We start from the raw sequence: 18251 nt of genomic DNA, 5'->3' as shown, positions 1-18251 counted from the left end.
TAAACTTGATTCTTCTGGGAATAAACCTCGGGCCAGATATGTGCAGAATTCCTTTTAACTTCGTTCAGGCCCAAAAACTCAATTGTGGCCCAATAAACTCAATGTAACCGATGGACTCATTTAGGACACAAACCTTGTTCCTCTTTCAATTGTTCACGACCAACTTCATCTTCATCGTACTTCCTTTCATCCGTAACCTCAATATCAACTGTAGAAAGAGAATGAAGGGGAGTATTCTAGGACGAAAAGTATCACGTAAATTAGGACAGAGAAAGTAGCTGGTGTTAAGAAATTTACATTATATATATAAATATTACTCTCTATGTCCAATTTTACTTTTCATGTATACTAAAATAGATGCGCGCTTTTACTTGTCCAGTTTGAAAATCAAAGATAATTTATTATTGCATACCTATTTTATCCTTATTATTAATTATAGAGTTGGAAACTTCAAGAAATTGTTAGTGGCTGCAGAACTTTTATAATGTGTTTGATTAATTTCAATCACTAGATGACTTAGATCACTCGGAAAAAAATGTCTCATATTAACAATTTCGGGTCCATAAAAATGGTTTTCAATGTACAAGATCTTGATAAAATAAGATCTTTAAAGTTAAATTATCTTTAAATATAAATAGTGATTTTTTTTAAATCTAAAAAATTTATATCGTATAAAATGAAAAAGGTAATAAATTCAACTTTTTAAATGTGGGCGTGGGCCTGTACTCATGGGAGGTAATCAACTGTAAGGTTAAAAAACATCTTTGCCCACTGCTTGTTATATTCCTGGATCTAAATTAAGAGTTTAAAATTTAGAACAATAATAGACTATGAAGTTATTTTGATAAAGATATATTTATTGTTCAATTTGTAAAATATTGGGCCCGTACTGGCACAGACCAGTCTCACCTAGTTATACAAGATTGTGGTATTAGCTACTACCTTCTAAACAAGAAAGTTGGAATGTGTAATTTTTTTTTGACTTTTCGGAACGGCGTATTCCAAGTTTTTTTACTAGACAAATATCTTTTGTCCACCCTACAATTGAAAAGGGTTTAATATTACCCTCCATTATACTATCAATTTCTATAATGCCATTAACGTTATAAAAGTGACTCAAGTTTGTCATTTCTCTGTTTACTCCATCTATTTTAGCCAAAATAACATGCCAACTCACCAAATCAACCTTTTTTCTTCCATCACAACCCAAAATCACCGACACCTTTTTCCCTATATATCATCACCACCAACATAAACCATATACCTAGACATTATTAATATAACTGCGGACAGTTTTAAGCCTTTTTCAATAGTATAACGGAATACACCTCTATTTTAAGCAAAATCAGGAAAGGTAAAATAATACTCCACTACTCTATGATTGAATCAGGGGAAAATGACAACGTTGGTCCTTCAGTTAACATGTTATTCCATTATTAGTCTTTATGTTACTATTTCACAAAGCATATTAAACCATCAATTAAAAATAAAGTGCCATTTTGGTCCCTAAACTAATTGACGTTAACTTTTCCATCCATGTGTATGTCCTTTTTATGTCGATCACCCTTTTGTACTCTCGCTTCTTCAATTGCCGTACATAGTATAAGACAAACCTAAATTGAGAGCAATAAAGTTAACATCAAGGATTAGAATTGCGCACTTCTTTTAATTTAACGTCAAAATATGCTTTCACCGAATAAGACAAGGACCAAAATTGGAATAATGTAAATAACTCAAGGACTTCAACACCTAATTTCCCTTGAACCGGAAAAAGGAAGGAAAGCCGAAGTAGGTAACATCAAATTGGGATTCGGGTCGGCCGACAACCTTGTACTTTCTCGGTCTCAAATTTATGTTTAAGTTATAGTCTCTTATCATTAAATGTTTATTATATTAATGATAAAATTCTACTAAGGTAAAATAGAAAAAAATAATTAATTATGCCTTGAATTCCTAAAACGATAAATAATTTAATTATTTTTAGTAATCACGATAAATAATTTGAGACAACTATTTTTAGTAATAAATAATTTGAGACGGAGGGAGTAAAACCTAATTAACACCAAATTGGGATTGGATTGCTCTTATAAAAAAAGGAGGCTGCTCGGTTTCGTTTATTCATCCAAAAAAAAGAAGAAGGAAGTTTGGTACTCCTCATTAGAAAGAAAGAAAGAATATCACAAACAAGATGGTTGCTGAAGTTGCAGTTCCAGTTCCAATGTTGATGCTGGCCGAGAAGGAAGGGAATGAAGAAAAACGTGAGTTTTTTGACTTAATAAAGGGTGTCACCTACACTATGAGTTTCCCAGAACTTGTGGGAAAACGCTGTTTGGGTGTTGGAATTCCAGGATGGATTTTCACAGCAGATGGCAAAGGGAATATGAATTTGTTCCATCTCAATTCTCGTTCTCTTATAGAATTGCCTCACATGGACACACTCAAGGGTTTTGATGCAGATCATGTACGCGGTTACTGCGAGTATTATGTTGAAAAAGCACTGCTCTCTTCGGATCCTCATACAACCGACGACTATATTTTGATGATTATTCAAGGAGTACCTCGTTCATTAGCTTACTGGAAACCTGGAAAGAAGGGGTTTATTACACCAGGACTGCCCGAACGGGCCTATTCTGATGTAACATGGCATGATGGCCAGTTTTATGGAGTTGATTATGGGGGAAACGTTGTAATCTTGGACTTTAGAGGAGGGTTAGAACCAACCATTGGAAGGGTAGTTAAAGGAGTGCCTTCTGAGTTTATTTGTGGAATGCGGCTCTACATTGTGCATTCTTTAGGTGACCTATTTGTGATCACTCGAGATGGAGTTTGTAACCACCCCGAAACAAATTCATATGGTGTTGAAGAATTTATTGTTAGCAAGGTGGATGTGGATAATGAGAGTTATGAGGAGGTTGATGATTTGGAGAAGAGGGCACTCTTCCTCGGGTTTAGTGCCTCTTTGGTTGTCGAACAATATGGATGCAAAGCGAACCATATATATTTTACTGATGATTGTTCTGAGGCCTACTATTCTAGTGAAAAAGGAGGTGGCAAGGACATGGGCATATACAACTTGTTTGAGGATACCATTGAGCCTCACTATACCGGGGAATCCTACCACAGATTCAGTCCACCTGTATGGATCTTCAACACTCCTTTCTCTGTTTAGTTTTGATTTTAGGAGTTCCAGAATAAGTACTTTGCTAATAAGTGTGTTGCCTTTAGTAGCTACTTGTTAATTTGTCTTTATTTCCTAGCTTTCTTTTTTGTTGGATTTACATGTATTAGTTCTCTTTGGGTAATAGTTGATAGTAATATTTATTTCTCCTAATTCCTACTCCTTTCTTTTTGTCCGAATTGCATGCTATACAAAATTGTGATATTAGCTACCTTCTAATCGCAGGAGAAGAATAAAGTTAAATAAGAAGAAAGAAGGTTCTTTTTTCATTGATAATCTCAAAGAATCTGTATAAAAGAGTATATGCGCACTATATTGACCCTATCATTTAGCTCAAGATTCAATAATGTTGCTCCAAATTTACAGTTTCCTTCTTTACAACAAAGAATTTTAAAAGAAATACAATAAAATCTGCATACAATCAAATTCTAAGAATAAAGCCTTAAATATCTCAACCTTGAAAACAAAGAAATGCACTAATAATAGGACGCGAATAGTAACAAAGAAGATCTCATCTCATGTCAGCATAACGAGCTAAAGAAACTTGACAAGCATTCAGTATCGCATGAAGCTATTAAAGATAAAGATGAAAGAACACAGCTGCCGTATGCATATTGCTTGACTGGTGGGAAGTTTGATGAGCATTCAAGAAATTTGGTCACTTTTGTTTCCTTTACTACTATTTACGTGAAAATCCATGTATAGACCACGTCTTTCCATCTCATGTTAGCAGGTTTTCATTGATATGCACCTCTATAGACTACATCAAAGAACTATTCTTCGTCTTAAAAGTTTTTGTTACTTTATCTTATGTGATGGACAAAAAAGGATAAATCTAAAGTTTTAAAAAGTAAATCACATTTATTCAGAAGTACCCTCAAGTATATATAGCAAAGAGCCAATGAGTATATTTATTGGAGAAATTCTGTATTACATGGAGACAATAGTAGATAAATTTATGCATAAAATTACCAAAACATATCAGACGACCTTCTCTCATTTTATCCTCTGTGTGCTACTTTCGCCTCCTACCGAGTGTTGTTATTTTTAATCTTGTCTAATCTTGTATGACGACTCATTTATCTAAACATACGCATTTCTGCTACACTAATCTTGTGGATATGTGGACTTTAAAGGCCTATAATCCACTGTCATACAATATAGTTGATCTTAACCCTATCATTTTCCCGAATATGCTTTTTCCTATCTTCAATTAATTTTCAGTGCCAATGAACTTATTGAGAGATAAGACTACCTTGTCAACTCATGAATTCTTCTATATCTTCAGGTTTTCTATTTCAAATACATTTGGTTCTAATCTCAAATACATTTGGTTCTCTAGTTAGCAAGTAGAAATTCTTCACATTTGGTTGGGAAACTATGAATTGCAGGGAAATAATACGACAGGGCATTCCTGTGCAGATTAATTTCTTTTAAGCTCAGTGATTAAACGCCAGAATTAACTCGTCAGTCTCACCATCTTGTCTCTTCCTCGTTCCCATATCCTTCCTTTCCACTTTTTTCTACGACAAATTAAGTTTTTTAGTTGTACTATGTCAAATAGAATGGACTTCCTGCGTTAATTATATTTTCAACATCATTATGTGGTTCAGATGAGCAAGTCCTTCAAGTCTTATGGATGACATCAGGGTAAGTATATTTTGTCTTACTCGTGTAAAAGTAAATTTCTTGGTCGATATTGTTCAGTCATGTTTGCATAATATTTTCATTCAGTGTTTTCAGAGTTCACAAAGAAAATTTGCTTGATCTTGGGCCTTTTAAAGGTTGCTCTGTTTGTTTTTTTGGCTCTATAATTTTTCGTTGTAACTTATTTAGTTCTCTGTATAGTGTATTCTGAGTTCGAAACAAAAAATTGCTTGATCTTGGGTCTTTCAAAGGTTTAGTTCTTTGGTTTTAGATTTTTCAGTTGTAACTTATTCTCTTTACTTCTAATGTCTCCTTTTGCTGATAGATGTAAGTCGATTACCATTGTTTGGAAAAGGACTAGGCTAAAGATAAAAGTGTCTTTCCTGTCATGTTTTTTAGGCAGCTTCTCAAGTACTTCTGTACTACTACAGTTAATAAATAATTTAGCGCATGGTTAAGGCGTATCTCAATAAATGAACCAATAGAGGTGCCGACCAGAAAATTTAAGGAAAAAGGATGTTAGAAATAAGCGAAGAATAACAAGAAATTAAGGCTTTCAGGCTTGAAAGATCACTATCTTTCAAGAGCTATTACTTGTATATTGCTTGGGGATTACATGCAATTTTCTATCAAGATGCAATAAAGCTTGAAATCATACGTGCAAATTGTATTGCTTCTTCAAGGATGAATCCATATTTATAGAAGTTTAGAAGGAGACTGTTTCTGAAGAAACGCTCCTTTTCTGAACAGACGCAATGTTCTATTTTAATTAAAATTAAAATTTTAAATAAATAAAAAACTGTTCAAAATAAATTCGGAGACCTTTATTTAAATATCCGACCCGGCTCGCGCCCAAGTCCAAGTGCAAGGCATTTAGATATATAATTAAATATATATATAAATGCACATATCTAATAAATATGTCATTGTTCATTTTATTAGACTTATAGCCTGTTTGGCCAAGTTTCTAAAAATAACTTATTTTAAAAAGTACTTTTTTCAATAGTACTTTTCAAAAAAAATACTTTTGGCTAAAAGCAGTTTGTGTTTGGCTAATTAATTTAAAAAGTACTTTTGAGCAGCAATTAGTATTTGACCAAATTTTTAAAAAGTGTTTCTATATGTATTTTTCTCAAAAGTACTTTTCAAAAAAGTGCTTTTGGGCAAAGCTATTTTTTTTAGCTTCTGAAAAACTGCTTCTGCTACTCCCCAAAAGCACTTATTTTCTCCTAAAAGCTTGGCCAAACACCTCACTTTTTAAAAAATAAGCACTTATTGAAAAAATAAGTACCTTTAAGGGAAAAATAAGTTTGGCCAAACAAGCTATTAATAAGCTTAACTTTTATATAGCCAACACAATGGCTTGTGGCCATCCATGTGGGACTCCCACATATGTACAAACTACTTTTACAAAGGACAAAGGACACTACATGGCCATCAGAAATTTGTTTGGCCTTAATGCTGCGAGTGAGCCGTACGGCCCAAACTATTGCCAATTGCTAGCCCAGCGGCCCATTCACTACAAAAAGATTAGACTTTTTTATGGCGACAAAAAGTCGCCTCAAAGGATCAAAAAGTCGTCACTAAAGATCGACGAAAAAAATTCATATTGAGCCTACCAAAAAATATCCCAAAACATATATAATATGTGTATAATTAGAAAGTACACGTTGATTGAACCTTCAAAAATATCTCAAAACATGTATAATATGTGCATAATTAGTAAGTATACGTTGATTATACATTTATTAAACATAAATTATACAACAATGATATATTTTCTAGATACATATTCTATACGACAATGATATAGCTTCTATGTACGTACGATCCATTTTCTATACAACAGTGATACAATTTGTATACATATGCTTAAATTAGTTGAAAAAAGGCTAAGAAATAGAATTTTTTTAAAAAGGATAAAAAATCTCTTTTACGCTTCTTGAGCCATTTGGTTGTCAATCGTTTCCGGATGGCCATTTATGTCCTTTTCCCAAAATTTAAACTAAATGATGGATTTTGGGCCTTTGCCCCCGTAAAGGTGGTAGAATCAAGAAATTTTTTATTTTAAGAAGTCGACAGATCACTGTACTTGCAAATTAAAGTCTTAAACAGATAGCTTCTTCTATTATGAAGAAAAGAAAGTAAAAGAAAATAAAGAACGCGGAGCTCAGGGAGTAAGTGGTCAGGCGAGGAAGCAGAATGATAGGATGATGATCATTAAGCTAGTTTTGGGAGGGCTAACTTTTAACATAATTATTGCATATGCGTTGCAAGCGGGTTTGGATGAGGATGACAAAAGGCGTTTCTGGAGGAGTTGAACAAGGTTGTGAGAGGTATCCCGCATACGGAGAAGCCATTTGTGGGAGACGACTTTAATGGTCACATGGGGACCACTTCAAGAGGATATTATGATGTACATGGTGGTTTCGGCTTTGGGGAGAGAAATGAAGGAGGAGTTTCGCTTTTAGACTTCGTGAAAGCTTTTGAGTTGATCATAGTTAACTCGAGCTTCCAGAAGAGGGAGGAGCACTTGGTGACCTACCGTAGTGCGCTGGTTAGGACCCAAATAGATTACCTGCTTCTTAAGAATTGTGATAGAGGTTTATGCAAGGACTGCAAGGTTATTATTTGTTCGATTAATCTAAATTTGCACAACACAACGTATATTAAAAAAAAAAGTACTCCAAAATTCACAAATAGCCACTTTTCAATCCTTATAATTGGAATATAAGTAGGAGTTCTAATTTCACAAATGAAACCACATTATCATGGAACTTCACCAGTAGGATTTGAAATTTCAGGAATGTTACTATTTTTCAAAGACCTGATTGAAAAATGAACAAATGAATTAATTTTGGTAATGTAGGATCAGCCTAGTACGTCTATATATTGTGCAGTTGTAGAAATTCCTTTTTTTAAACTATCCCATACCTGAATCCCACAAGTCGAGTAGTTCGGATTTGCATCGGATAAACCTACTACGGGGAGGTAAAGACTCTCTTTAAGAATTTCTGTATTCCGAGAGCTCAAACTCGAGATCTCTAATTAAAGTCGAAGGGATCCCAATAATAGAATCCTTTCGGTACACTAGCTAGAAAAAGTTTGACTCAATAAAATTCAATTATTTCATTTCCCGGAGATTTCAGAACAGGACTGAGCGTTTAGACAATATCACTTCTTGCATTATAACATTGATTGATTATTCAACAATTATTAAACCTGTGGTTTTGGGGCTGGAATCCAATTGTATTTCTGAATAGACAGCCATTTCACCGAGTAAGAAGATTTTGAGTGGAAGAAGATGTTAATTTGGCTAAGCAGTCTCCAATTGTATTTCTGAATAGACAGCCATTTCGCCGAGTAAGAAGATTTTGAGTGGAAGAAGATGCTAATTTGGCTAAGTTGTCTGCAGCTTGATTCCCTTCTCTAAAGTAATGACTCACTTGGGATTCAAGTGAGTCATTGCTTTAGAGAAGAGAATCAAGCTACAGACTGCTTATCCAAATTAGCAACTTTTTCCACTCAAAATCTTCTTACTCGGTCGCTTCTTCATCTACCTAGACAGGCTAGAGGCCATATTCAGTTAGACAAATGGCAAATGCCTAGCCTTAGGTGCAAATATGATAAGGCCAACTTTTTTGTTAGCTAGTATGATTTACTGTTTGGATATACCAGAAGGCACTGTAATAATTTGTAAGCCTTCTGGTTCTGTGTGGTGATAGTATCACCTGTGGCTGTGTATTGTATTGAGGTCAGGCCTATCCCCCCCCCCCCCCCCGGCTCCTTTTTGCTAATACAACACAACTCAGAGCTTATCTGGGTAATCGATTAAAAAAAAAGTCATTTCACATGTATTTCATTATTATTCGTATAAAAATATGAAAGACAAGAAAACGAGATAATACAACGACATTATTGAATTTACAGGGAATCAAATATGCATAATAGGAATTTATGGATTTTGTGGCAACTGAACACAAAGATCTCCACCTTTTTTGTGATCCGATTACACAATTGTTTTTAAAAGGTGCATCTTTGTGCATCTTTGAGAAGACAACTACAGCAAACCCAACAATCACTACAATCACTGTTGGAAGTACAACTTCTCCAACAAGTTGAAAGTTGTGGAAGTAGTCTCCGCTCGAGTCTTGAAAAATCGTGATCAACATCCAGGGCAGCTATGAGTTGTGTCTTTGAGTATCACAATACATTAACTGAATTATTTCACCATTATAATTAATAAAATCAAATTGTATCTGATATAACATTATGAAGAAGAGGGGTCCCACAGGTCCAATGTGGATATAACTTAAAGGTTGTTAGGGAGTTAGTTAGGCAGTTAGAAAAGTAGTTAGACAGCTGTAATTAGTTAGTGGGATCTGTTTTCTTAAATCAGTGTAGTTGATATATAGAGTGAGATATATATTGTATTAGATGGAACACTTCATAATTTCTGTAAATGAGTCAATATGAATAAAAGTGTTCTCTTCTTCTCCAGCTTCTCTAGAACTCCTTCTTCTTCCTATTTCTGTTTCTGATTTGTTCATGGCTGAGCATTTAACATGGTATCAGAGCTTTGCTTACAGATCCTAAAGCTCGGCTAATTCAAATTCCTCAAATTCAATCTAATCTGGTTCCTCAATTTATCAAATTGCTCAAATTCGAAATTCATCATTCTCGAGCAATCAAACTTTCAATTCAGTTGTATCTGTGTGTGTATTCAAGGTTGGAAGTGAAGTTATAGGTGATTGAGGTGAAAAAATCATTCAGCTGAAGCTATCGCAAAATCTAGGTTATCAAATTGAATCAGATTCAACATGACAAATCCAGCAAGGACTGAATCCTCTCTCAATGGTGAACAAACTGCTACGGAGACAGTAAATGCAACTCACGCAAATGGAAATTCACAACGAATTGATGAAGTTCACCACAATCATCCTCTCTACATTCATCCTTCAGATACACAAGGTTCAGTACTCATCTCAGTACAGCTTCAAGGTACAGAAAACTATTCCCTATGGAGTAAATCATGGATGCTTGTTCTGCGTGGTAAAAACAAATTAGGATTTGTGTTAGGTACATGTATAAAAGAAAACTATGAGTCAAATTTGCATGATTTGTGGGATAGATGTAATGTTATAGTTCTAGCTTGGATTATGAATACAGTGTCAAAAGATCTAATCAGCACTGTAATTCACTCTTCTAGTGCTCACAAACTTTGGGAAGATTTTAGGGAAAGATTTGATAAAGTAAATGCTTCTCGAGCCTTTTACCTACACAAGGAAATTACTACCTTAACTCAGGGAACATCATCTGTATCTGTGTATTTTTCAAGGCTTAGAGAACTCTGGGATGAGTTTCAAGCCTTAATTCCACCACCTTCATGTCCTTGACCTGAGTCAAAACAACACAAAGAGCATTTTCACCTACAAAGACTGTGGCAGTTCCTAATGGGATTAAATGAATCCTATGATCATGCTAAGAGCCAAGTGTTGATGACTGTACCTCTACCAAATGTAAACCAGGCATATGCAATGATAGTTAATGTTGAAAGCCAAAGGAGAAACAGTGTTAGCAACTCTGCTGTTCATTCTGAGCAACATGAGTCAATTGCTCTTATGAGTAACAGGAACCGGGCTCATATGAATAACAATCAAAGAATTTCTGGTGGTGTGAATACTGGAGGTTATAACAGATCTCAAAATGGGCAAACTAGTGGTGGTTACAGGCCTAGAAACAATTTTGGAAACCAAAACTATCAAAACAATCAAAGTTATCACAACAAGTCCCCACTTATTTGTGATTTTAGCAACTTTAAAGGACATACAAGGGACACATGCTACAAGCTGCATGGCTATCCATCTGATTCTAAGATCAAGAAGAAAGTAGCTAATGTTCATTCCTATGCTAACAATGTGGCAAGTACAGGCCAATCATCATCATCTGCTATGCAGGATAGAGCTAGTTCTTCCACACAAATCTTGGCACCATTCTTTACTCAGGATCAGTATAACCAAATCCTACAGATGCTGAACAAGGACACAGAAGTGGACTCTAATGCACACTCAGCTCACTCGGCCTCAGTTGGAGCAACAGGTAATATTGTTGCCTGCTTGTCTAAAACTGTAAACAGTACATGGATTGTGGATACTGGGGCCTCAAACCATATGGTACACAATCTAAATCTACTAAGTACTTGGGAAAAACTATCAGATATGCATAAAAATAAAGTCAACTTACCAAATGGTGGCCAAGTTTCCATCACCCATACAGGAGTTGCCTCTATTTTTAAGGATAAAACCATAAAAAATGTTCTATATATCCCAGACTTCAAATTCAACCTCCTATCTGTGTCCAAAATAACAAAAGAGCTGCAATGTCTTGTGGCATTCCTTCCTGACTTTTGCATTTTCCAGGCACTCTCAAATGGGAAGGTGATAGGGATTGGTAAGGAAGATCAAGGTTTATACATTCTAAAGGCTGGTCTTGATGCTGATCATGTCCAGGTTGCTATTCCACCTGTTCCATCTTCTGTACTTCATAGAACTTGTAGACATAACAAGACAAAAAATAGTTTTAGTGTTGTGGAAACTGAATGTTCTACTGGTAACATTTTGACTTGTAAATCTGTTGAACCTAAGTCCTGTAGTGACTTGTCTATATGGCATAGGAGACTAGGACATGCTCCTTTATCTGTTCTTAAGAAAATTGATAGTTTGAAGTGTACTTTCTCAAAAAATCATATATGCACTGTGTGCCCTATTGCCAAGCAGACCAGACTGCCCTTTCCTATTAGCACTTCTTCATCCTCTCATGCATTTGACCTTATACATGCTGATGTTTGGGGCCCCTATAGGGTACCATCTCATGATGATAAAAGATATTTCATGACATTAGTAGATGACTACTCTAGGTATACTTGGATATTCCTAATGCATACCAAAGCTGATTCTATTGTAGTGTTGAGAAATTTTGTGTCATTTGTGAAGAATCAGTTCAATTGTGGTATTAAATGCCTCAGGTCTGACAATGGAACTGAGTTCTTTAATGATCAAGTAACTAGATTATTCACAGATTTAGGTATAATCCATCAAAGGTCTTGTGTCTACACTCCTCAACAAAATGGAGTTGTTGAGAGGAGACACAGATATATTCTTGATATGGCTAGGGCTATCAGGTTTCAAGCCTATGTACCCTTAAAGTTTTGGAGTAAATGTGTTGAAACTGCAGTGTACCTTCTTAACAGACTGCCTACTGTGCTATTAAATGGTATGTCACCCTTTGAAAGATTATTTCACAGAGTTCCATCTCTACACCACCTCAGAGTTTTTGGGAGTCTGTGTTTTGCTACAAATGTCAAAAAATCTGACAAATTCTGTGCCAGGGCTATACCAACTGTCCACTTAGGCTATTCTTCTACTCAAAAGGGTTATGTCCTTTATGATCTTATCTCCAAAGTGTTCTTTGTCAGCAGAGATGCTGTATTTCAAGAGCATGTTTTTCCTTTCAAAGACATTTCCTCTCATTCTCACATGTCTCCTTTGTTTCCAGTCTTGCCTCTACCTACTTAGCCTTATTCTTCTGTGCCATCTCCAACTCTCACCTCACCATCTTCCCCATCATCCTCTCATCCATCTCATCTATCAAACACACTCTTATTTGATGAGCCTTCTGCTGCTCTTATGCCTGATCACACTGATCCTATTCCTACTTCCTCAGCAAGTCCATCTAGTACTCCATCTATCTCTTTACCTTCTCCTAATCCTGCTCCTTCAGTTACACTCAGAAAATCACCTAGATCAACTAAACCTCCCATCTGGATGGCTGATTACATAAGTCATCCCTCCCCTTCTGCCTTCTGTACTTATCCTCTATCTAACTTTGTCTCTTATGAACATTTGACTCCTGCATATAGATGTTCCCTCTCTGCCTACTCTGCTGTACTAGAGACCAAATCCTATGCTGAGGCTTGTTCCCAACCCCAATGGGTTGATGCCATGAAGGCTGAGATAGCTGCCCTACAGGACAATCATACTTGGTCTCTAGTTGAGTTGCCTGCTGGCAAGGTCCCTATTGGGTGCAAGTGGGTGTATAGAGTCAAGTACAAATCCTCAGGTGAAGTAGAAAGATTTAAAGCCAGGCTTGTGGCAAAAGGTTATTCTCAACAAGAAGGCCTAGATTACAAGGAGACTTTCAGTCCTGTTGCTAAAATGGTAACTGTCAGGTCAGTGGTTGCTTTGGCTGCTACATCTCACTGGTACATATTTCAGATGGATGTACACAGTGCCTTTTTGCAAGGAGATCTGATGGAAGATGTCTACATGAAGGTGCCAGATGGCTTTTCAAGCCAGGGGGAGTGCAGTAAAATGGTATGCAAACTTCATAAATCTTTATATGGCCTAAAACAAGCACCTAGGCAATGGAATCTTAAGCTTACACAGGCACTGGTGGATCTGGGATTTAAACAATCTCATTATGACTATTCCTTATTTACTCAAAAAGTTGGCACTGAGATCTTGCTAGTATTAGTATATGTTGATGATTTACTGGTCACTGGTAGCAGCCTATCTCTGATTAAGAAGGTCAGGTTGGATCTTCAAACCAAGTTTAAAATGAAGACTTGGGTGAATTGAAATATTTCCTTGGCATAGAATTCTCTAGATCAGAGAAGGGAATCCACATGTGTCAAAGGAAATACTCCTTAGAGCTAGTATCTGAGTTGGGACTGTCAGGAAGTAAACCAGCTATTACACCCTTAGAGTTCAACCACAAGCTCACATCTGTGGAATATGACTCTATCATCAGTGAAAATGCATCAGAGAATGATCAGCAATAGCCAACCACCTCTGTAAATGACAGGCAGCTTGAAGACAAAGGGTGCTATCAAAGAATTGTTGGAAGGTTGCTATATCTGACCATGACCAGGCCAGACCTTGCCTTTGTAGTACAGATCCTGAGTAAATATATGCATGATCCAAAACAATCTCATCTAGAAGCTGCCTTGAGAGTAGTTAAATACATAAAAGGCACACCTGGCCTTGGGTTGTTTATGCCATCTTCAGGAGGAAACAAACTAACAGCATATTGTGATTCAGACTGGGGATCTTGTGTAGAATCAAGGAAGTCAGTAACAGGCTATGTTGTAAAATTTGGTGATGCCTTAGTCTCATGGAAGTCAAAGAAACAAGAGACTGTGTCTAGAAGTTCTGCTGAGGCTGAGTTCAGAAGCATGGCATCAACTGTTGCTGAGATCACTTGGTTAACTGGATTGTTTTCAGAGTTAGGAGTGACTGTTGCAACACCAGTTCAGTTGTTTTGTGACAGCAAAGCTGCCATACAAATAGCAGCTCATCCCATCTTTCATGAAAGAACTAAACATATAGATATTGACTGTCACTTTGTAAGGGAGAAAATCCAAGCAGGCCTTATTACAACACATCACATTGGCACAAAAGAACAACTTGCAGACCTGCTGACAAAGGGACTCTGCAGACCCCAACATGACTACTTAGTTACCAAGCTGGGAATGAAAAACCTGTTCTCATTCTTCAGCTTGAGGAGGAGTGAAGAAGAGGGGTCCCACAGGTCCAATGTGGATATAACTTAAAGGTTGTTAGGGAGTTAGTTAGGCAGTTAGAAAAGTAGTTAGACAGCTGTAATTAGTTAGTGGGATCTGTTTTCTTAAATCAGTGTAGTTGATATATAGAGTGAGATATATATTGTATTAGATGGAACACTTCATAATTTCTGTAAATGAGTCAATATGAATAAAAGTGTTCTCTTCTTCTCCAGCTTCTCTAGAACTCCTTCTTCTTCCTATTTTTGTTTCTGATCTGTTCATGGCTGAGCATTTAACACATTAAAACACACATTTCAATGCCAAGCATAGAAAAATATGTGTGTATTAATATACATGTAGATAAAAAAAAAAAAGATACTCACTAGAGGTTGCCACGAGAAGAATGGCAATGATCGAACAAAGTTTAAGCAACACCATAATTAAGAATTTACGTCACACTTTTGTAAGATGCATGTGAGCATTGATATAAAAATCTTCAAAAAAGAAAACGATAAACATTCTTTGGGATTTTCCAATGTGGTGTGTATTGCAACATTTAAGTTTATGATCATTTATATGGTTAAGAGACTGTACTCGCTAGTACACAGAAAAAAATCAATGAAATTTTGAAAATATTTTTTTGAATTCTGAAAATGCTAAAATCACTTACTATTTCAGGCTTGAGAACACAACTTTTCTGTTTCTCACTGGCTAGTCTATTCCTTTTCAGAATTCAGACGTATTGATAAGTATTAATTATTTACATGAAGAAATGCCACCTTTTTTCATTCAGTTATCTGGTACTCATAATGGGATTCCACTAAATTCATATTCCCGACAGAAAGTTCTATATTATTGGAGATAACACAGTACTTCCTAACAAAAGCAATTTCATACCCAGAGCTCAAACACGAAAGCACTGGTCAAGGATGAAAAATACTAGCCACTCCGAGTATAAAACTGCTTTGATTGGAGTACAGGAAAGGCTGTTAGCTTTACTCATTCTCATTTTTAGCTTAATCATTCGATATTCAGTACCAATCTGAATTCGTGCAGCGTATATCCCATTAAAGGGGAAGCGCCTCCTACTAGGAATTTTGTGTTTAATCATTTGATATTCAATACTTTTTTGACATAGTTTTCATGGATGCAAAAAATTTAAAGAATTTATGTCCAAATTTAAGGTCAAAATTTAAAATTTTAATTTTAATAAACGAAAAATGTTACGTAAATTAGGATAAAGAAGTGTGTGTTAAGAAATTTAATTACTACATATATATAAATATTAAACTTCAAATTCAATAAATCAACAGTTAAAAAGTCCAGTAACCTCACGTTAAATACATAAAATTTAAATACTGGATCCGTCTCTAATCGTGTTGTTAGCTGTTACATTGGAAACCAAATCATTGGCTTATGTGCATGCAAAATGAGTGTTATTTTTGGTTTTCAAGAAGTTATGATCAACATGAATTTATATCCACATCTATCCACGTGATTTCCCTGAGCATTCACACGCATGCATGCCATGCAAAATGACCTTTTGGTCTCTCAAGAAATTCTGATAAGCATGAACTGAAAATGGGTAATTTAATTAGACCTTATCCAAAAAAAAATATAACATATATTTCTCTATATAATAGTCTGCATTGATAAAGAGTTTACTATAATTCGTAAGAGTTACTCTATAGACTATAGTGAACGTTAACATATATGCCAGGTGGTAAAGGAGGAGGTGGTGGTGGCGGTAAGGGCGGAGGAGGTGGCGGCGGTAAGGGCGGTGGAGGTGGAGGAAGTGCCGGAGCTAAAGGTGGCGGCGGTGGCTCTGCCAAGGGGAGTGGTGGTGGCGGCGGCGGCGACACAATGAAGGCTCCAGGTGGTGGAGGGACATATATTTCAAGGGAAGGCTTTGAGAGCAATCCCCAGGGTTATTTCTCTAGCCTCCACTCTGGAGAAAAGGGAAAATGAGTGCTTAAAATAAATAAATATATGTATATATCTATGTGCGTGTGTGTGTTCTCTTTAATTTCCTTTTTCGTTTTTGTATGTTGTTTAGGCATGTCTGGTAACTAGTGCTTATGTCTTGGAGATGTACAGTGGTTTACTATAAGTTCTATATGCATATCAAGTAATACTATATATTTATTTGTGCGTTGATGATCTTTTTCTTGTTCATTTTGTTCGATTTAATTAGCTCGAAAATGCTCACATGTTCAATTCTTCATTGATCAAAGATACATAAATAGTTGTAAAGGAAAGACTGCCTTATAAGAGAGTTGGAAAGGTAAAATAAGTAATGAATGATACAAGTACTTAAAAGCAAACCTAGATGGAATTTGGAGTGAAATCCATTTTTATTTTTGAATGGAAGGCCATTTACTTGAATTTCTTCATTATTCGGACAAAGTATATGACGGACAAGGAAACAAGATAATACAACAGAAATATTGAAATAACAAGGGAATCACTTAAAGCATAATAGGGATTAATTTGTGTACCAAAAAAAAAAAAAAAAGGAATAGGGAATAGTTTGTTGTGCACTAAACATTGTTGGGTTTCCGTTGGTCAACAGTCAACACCAATCAAAGTATATAAATTAAGATCATCGAAAACGCTCATACAAAAACTTTATGATTGGGAACCCACATGCAGAGTATATACAAAAACTTTCATCTCCTCGCTAGTCTTCCTTATCAGATGTATTGATAGTAGTTACTCCGTTCATCTCAATTAATGTAACAGGTTTTGATTAAGTACTCGAGATTTAAGAAAGAAAGAATGTCAGTGACTATAAAATTATATCATTAAAAGTAAAAAAAATAACGTTATAAAATATGATTATGGAAGAGGGAGAACTTAATTAGTATTAGTGCTTTGAAATTTACTAAAATAAATATATTCAAAAGGAATAGAGGTGATGTCATTGCAAGGGCACTTCCTTAATTAAGATTTACCATGAGCAATGGTAGTTGTCATACTCTACAACTCTTTATCCAAGGAATTAATTTTGGTTATTTAGGATCAGGCCAATACGTCAATTATGCAGTTGTGGAATCTTTTTTGTTTTTTAATCATTTGGTATCTTGGAATCTTTTTGTTTAAAAATCATTTGATATATGAAATTTACTGGTTTGACTAATTTGAATTTTCAAGATAAGCCTATTATGAGACACATAAATCGCTCCTTATCAAGAAATTTCCCATTACAAAAAGAAATTGATTTTTTTAACAATCTGTATCTAATGTGAACTAAATAGAATTAGTGATGAATTTTATTTTTTAGCTTCATAATTTATCTGTTTACCGGTGGTTGATTTGTCGAACCCGAAACTTATGATTAATGGCGAAGCGATCCAACCGCCCCACCGCACTACTTGGTGATAGAATCTTTCTAGTACAATGAATAAGTTTGACTCAAGAAAATTCAATTACTATTTAATTCAAAGAAATTTCAGGAACAATGAGATCTAGATAATCACTTTTTGCACTATATCATTGATTGATTGTTTATCAATTACAATTTTTAAGTGCCTCGGAGTCGGAGTGGAATATATACACAGTGCCCTTAAATCTGAAGTGGCCTTGGACCGTAATTGGTAAGGCAGAAATGGACAGATTGCATGCAGAATGACTGAATGAGTCTCACCTTTTTGTTTCTCAAGAAATTTTGATAAGCATAAATTGAATATGAGTAATTAAATTAAATCATATCCAATATATATATATATATATATATATAGTAAATAACTCTCTATATAAAAGGCAAACTGATAAAGAGCTTACAATAATTCATAAGAGATATTTATCAACTACTCCTATATAGCTAGTGAAATGCCATGTGATAAAAGAGAAGGTGCTGGTGGA

At 35.4% G+C, this 18251-nt stretch overlaps 1 protein-coding gene across 1 annotated transcript; it reads left to right on the top strand.

Moving 5' to 3' along the window:
• The first annotated feature begins 2188 nt into the window (after window positions 1–2188).
• Window positions 2189–3169, top strand: LOC132639842 (uncharacterized). The gene has a single exon (XM_060356239.1). It carries the CDS (start codon window positions 2189–2191, stop codon window positions 3167–3169), a length of 981 nt encoding a protein of 326 aa, XP_060212222.1.
• The last annotated feature ends 15082 nt before the right edge of the window (window positions 3170–18251 follow it).

Source organism: Lycium barbarum, chromosome 5, assembly GCF_019175385.1.
Source record: "Lycium barbarum isolate Lr01 chromosome 5, ASM1917538v2, whole genome shotgun sequence".
NCBI lineage: Eukaryota > Viridiplantae > Streptophyta > Magnoliopsida > Solanales > Solanaceae > Lycium > Lycium barbarum.
This window is presented reverse-complemented; position numbering and strand designations above follow the sequence as displayed.